Here is a 4465-nt window from a genome sequence, read left to right as displayed (position 1 = left end):
AAAAAGAAAAAGAAAAGAAAAGAAAAAGAAAAAGAAAAAGAAAAAAAAGCAAAGGGCAAAGAAAGAGGATGATGATGAGGGTGAGGCAAAGGGAAGAAGCCGCGAGAAGGGCCCGGCTGCCCGACCGGGGTGGCGCCACGGGGCTGGCACCCGGTGGGCTGGCGCTGGCACAGTCTGGCACCCACGGCGGGTCCCGCAGTGGGACGTAGCGGAGCGGGGCGCTGGGCCGGTGCAGGGCAGGCAGCGGGAACCCGGGTCCGGGCGGATGCGGTGCCCGGAGCGCGGTCGGAGCCGCCGGCGGAGAGGCGCGTCATGTCCTTGGCATCTGGAGGGTGGCTAGGGGGTGGCTCGGACTTACCGAAGAGAAAATACAGTAAAAAAAGAGAAAATAAAGAAAAACGAGCCCAAGTGCCCCTTCCCGGGGTGCAGCGCTGGGGGCAGCTGCTGGGCGTGGGGGGTGCAGCCACCATGGGGGTCCCACCGCTCCGTGGGTGCAGCCTTGCCAGGGGTCCCACCGCGCCGTGGGTGCAGCCCTGCCTCCCTGCAGCTCCCTGGCGAGGGTCCTGGGGGGTCCCCATGGGGTCTCACCACCAGTGTGGCACCGGGGTGATGCAGGGTTGTGCACCTGCCCGTCCACCTCCACGCTGCTTCCGGGGGTCTCGGCCCCGGGAGATGCCCGGCGGTGGGGGTGGCATCACGGAGCCAGCACGTTGCCTCGTTTTTCTGCATCTTCTCCTCTTTTTTCCGGTTGGTTCGGTTTTTAACTGCAGCCACATCTACGCTCTCACTCCACGCCGGGGGGGATGCGGTAAGAAAAAAAAACAACCCACGGGCAGACCCTCCGCGGGAGGTGCCAACCCCCTCGGCCCCGCTCCCGTGCCTGACGCGTGCCAGCCGCGGGACCGGCCGTGAGGATGGTGTAAAACACGTGCACAGGGACGGCGGCCGCCCCGGCCGGACAGAGGGGTCATTGGCTTTCATTTTTTTGTTTCTTTTTTTCTTTTTTGTCCTTTTTTTGGCATTCCTTCTGCCTCCCAACCGACCCCCATGGGCAGGCCAGGATGAGGCGATGGGGTCCCCCAGCTGCTGGGCGATGTCCGGTGCCTGGTTTGGTCCCGAACCTGCACAAGACTCTGGAAGAGAAAGGCGAGGAGCGCGACGCGGCCGGGAAAGCCGCTCCCGGGAGATGCTCGTGGTGTGACCCGCCGCCTGGCACAACGGCCGCGGCACGGTCCCAGCACAGCCCAGTGCCACCGGCGAGACGCAGACGTTCCCCAGGCCCCTCCTGTAGGAGTGATGGTGCTGAGCTGGGTGCTGGCACAGGGTCCTGGGCTTGGCCCCCCCCAGCTTTTTGGGGAGGCTGCAGAGTGTGGGCAGGATTCGGAGCGGGGGCTCCACTGGTGCTGCTTTTGGGCTGGAAGGGGAATTTCCTCGCTTTTCCCCTGGGGAGGGCAGCTGGCACCCCGCGAGGCACATGCCACTTTTGTGGGTCTCTCTCCCGAGTGGAGGGTGGCTCCCTGGGGTTCCCATGGGACCCCCGTGGGTCCCCGCAGCATCGCCTCTGCCGGCCCTGGGCAGCGGGAACGGGGAAGGGGCCAAGCTCATGGTGCTGGAGGGGGCAACTCTGGAGGGCGCTTGCTGGGGCAAAATCCCCCGTTCTGGGGCAAAACCCCCCAGTTTTGGGGCAAAAGGAAGAGGACCGGTCCCCTGGCCCCCCCTGCCACAGTGGGGCTGGCATCTCAACGGCCACCCCGGCCATGGGGGGGGTGGCGGGAGGGGACGAGGACAAGGCACAGTCCGGCGTCCCCGCCGGGGCGGCCGGGGCGGGGGGCCATCGTGGTCGCCGTCATCGGTACCTAAACGTCCTCGTCCTCGCTGGCCTTGCTCCAGCGGTGGCAGCAGTTGGCGGTGATGCCCAGCAGGAAGTTGGTGGCCACCGAGGCGATGGAGACGACGAAGCCGACGAAGGCGATGAAGAGATAGTCGTCCAGCGTCAGCGTCAGGTGGCAGGCCTGGAAGCTCTCCTCCGTCAGCGAGAGCAGCGGCGCTCCCGCCACCTCGGGGGGTGCCCGGCACTCGGCCGCCTGCGAATCTGCCCGGGCAGGGGCAGGGGGCGGCGTCAGCGCTGGACCCCCTGCGACACGCGCGGCGGGCGAGGGTCCGGGGGGACGCGGCACCTACCCGAGGCGCAGCGCTGGGTGCGTCCCCGCAGCCACTTGAGGAAGGGCTCCATGGCGCAGCCGCACACCCAGGGGTTGCCACCCAGGCGCAGCCCCACCAGCCCGGGCAGCCCCTCCAGGGCGTCGAGGCTGATGGCCGCCAGCGCGCCGTGGCTCAGGTCCAGCTCCCGCAGCTGTGCCAGCCCGCGGAAAGCCTGGGGGTGGACGCGGCGCAGGCCGGGGTTGTGGCTGAGGTCGAGGCGCAGCAGCCCGCCCGCCTCCCGGAACATGTCGGCGGGCACCAGGCTGAAGTTGTTGTAGCTGAGGTCGAGGTGCGCCAGGCGGCGGGCACCCAGGAAGAGCCCGGCGGGCAGCGCCGCCAGGGAGTTGTTGCGCAGGTCGAGGGCGCGCAGCTGGCCGTAGCAGGCCAGGTAGCCCGGCGGGATGCTGGCGATGCGGTTGTGTGCCAGGCTGAGGTTGCCGGTGTCCAGCGGCAGCTCGGGGGGCACCGAGAAGAGCCGCTGCCCGCTGCAGTCCACCGCCTGCCCGCGGCACGTGCACGGCGCCGGGCAGCCCGCCCCGGCGCCCGCTGCTACCGCCGCCGCTGCCGCCGCCGCCACCAGCCAGGGGCCCAGCAGCATGGCGGGGCGGCAGCGAGCCCCCGCTCCGAGGCCGCCGGCGGGGAGGCCCGGACCCTCACGGGGCGGCGGGCGCCATCCCGCCGCGGGGAAAGGGCCGCCCGCCTGCCCACTCACACCGAGGGCTGCTGGCGGCGTTGGGTGGCACAGCCAGGCGCTGAGCTAGCAAAGTGGTGCTCCGGGCATCCGGGCGGCATTCGGGGGGGCACGCTAAATCCCCCCTGGGGGCGCGGTGGCCCGCGAGCCCCGGCGTGCCGGCGAGGCTGGCGTCGGGCCGCGATTGGCAGCCTGTGGGGAAGAGGGGCAGCAGAAAGCCATGGTGGGCACGCGCTCCACTGGGGGGGCCGCGGCTCAGGCAGCTGGGGCGGCAGAGAAGGCACCCGCACCCGCCCCATGCCCCCCATGCCGGGGCCATCCTGCTCCTCCAAGCACCCCCCGGGGATTTTGGCCAAGAAGGAGCCCCCAGCCCCGCTGACCTTGGTCAGCTCATCCCGGCTCGCGGTGGGCAGAGCCAGGGGGTGCTGGCTCCCTGGCCTCCCCGCCATCCCTCCGCTGCCACCGGCTCAACCCGCTGCCGGCGATGCCCTCCCTGCCCGTCCCCCGCAGGGGTAATCCCCTGCCAGCGCCTGCCCGCGGCCCCCCTGGCACGGCATCCCCCGCCACCCGGCCTGCTCTCACCCCCATCGCCTGCCCATCTCCACTCCCCTCTCCCTCGCCCGTGCCCGCCCCGGCTCCATCCTCTCCCCACCGCCCATCTTACGTGGGGGGCCACGTCGCCGCCCCAGCCGCCCCCTTCTCCACAGGCCCCCAACCCCTCCGGCGGTGCTGGGGGTCCCCCGGGGTACTCACGCCGGCCGGGGGACGAGCGGGGCCCGGGCGGTGAGGCAGGGGTCCCCGGGTGGCCACCCTCACCCCGGAGGATGCCAAGTTGGGAGAGCGGCTCCTGCAGCCGCGGCCAAGGCTGCTGCCGAGCCTGGTGATGGGAGCAGGTCTTTCCCCACCTCCTTCCTCCCCTCCTCCTCCTCGTCCTCCCTTGTCTCTCTCTTTCTCTGTCTCTCTTTTTTTTTTTTTTCTCTTTTTTTTTTCCTTGAGGGCCAGATACTGACGTTTCGATGTCTCTTAGCAACTGCCTCCACATCTCTGAGCAACAGGAGAGCGGGATGCGGAGCCGCCGGAGCGATGGAGACGGCGGAGGATACGAATGCCCCCGCCTTGGGGACACCCCGGCCAGGCTGGGGGGGGCCCCGCACCCGACGGTCCAGGCGTCTGGACGGGATGGAGCGAGAAGAGGGGTGGCACCCTGTCCCCTGCCAAGGGCCCTCCCGCACCCCCAGCCCCGGGAAGCAGCCCCCGTGGGATGATGGGGTGAATCAGGGTTTCCCGGGCTCTGGGAACAGAAACAAATCACGTATCAGCGGAGGGGAAGAACGAGGCCGCCCGGATGGAGACAGAGCGATGGTGCCCAGCCGTTCCCACGCCGATGCGCCCGTCCCGGGGACCCGCCGGCCGAGGGGCTGCGGCGGTTCCATTTGGAAGCCTTCCCAAGGCGGCACGCGCACCCCTCCTGCCCGCTCGGAGCTGAAATCTGTTGTTTTTTTTTTTTTTCCTGCTCGCAGACCTGGAAAATGCCTCAGGTCGACACTGATTGTTTTGCTCTGCGTGAGCTGA

At 69.3% G+C, this 4465-nt stretch overlaps 1 protein-coding gene across 1 annotated transcript; it reads right to left on the bottom strand.

The window, feature by feature from the left end:
• Positions 1–1856: 1856 nt before the first annotated feature.
• On the bottom strand, positions 1857–2800 carry LRRC55 (leucine rich repeat containing 55). The gene is made up of 2 exons (XM_086613926.1): positions 2182–2800; positions 1857–2092 (listed from the first exon to the last, which is right to left on the bottom strand). Exons 1-2 carry the CDS (start codon positions 2798–2800, stop codon positions 1857–1859), a joined length of 855 nt encoding a protein of 284 aa, XP_086470052.1.
• Between the last annotated feature and the right edge of the window lie 1665 nt (positions 2801–4465).

The sequence above is a fragment of the Tauraco erythrolophus genome, chromosome 6, assembly GCF_009769465.1.
Source record: "Tauraco erythrolophus isolate bTauEry1 chromosome 6, bTauEry1.pri, whole genome shotgun sequence".
NCBI classification, from domain to species: domain Eukaryota; kingdom Metazoa; phylum Chordata; class Aves; order Musophagiformes; family Musophagidae; genus Tauraco; species Tauraco erythrolophus.
The sequence above is the reverse complement of the archived record's forward strand: the minus strand, read 5'-3'. Positions and strand labels throughout refer to the sequence as shown.

Bases quoted from the DNA above. Each gene is read 5' to 3' on its own strand.
- LRRC55 (XM_086613926.1), bottom strand. From the start codon at position 2,800: ATGCTGCTGGGCCCCTGGCTGGTGGCGGCGGCGGCAGCGGCGGCGGTA. The intron at 2,093-2,181 runs GTAGGTGCCGCG...CTGCCCGGGCAG, and splicing joins CACCCAGCGCTGCGCCTCGG to ATTCGCAGGCGGCCGAGTGC.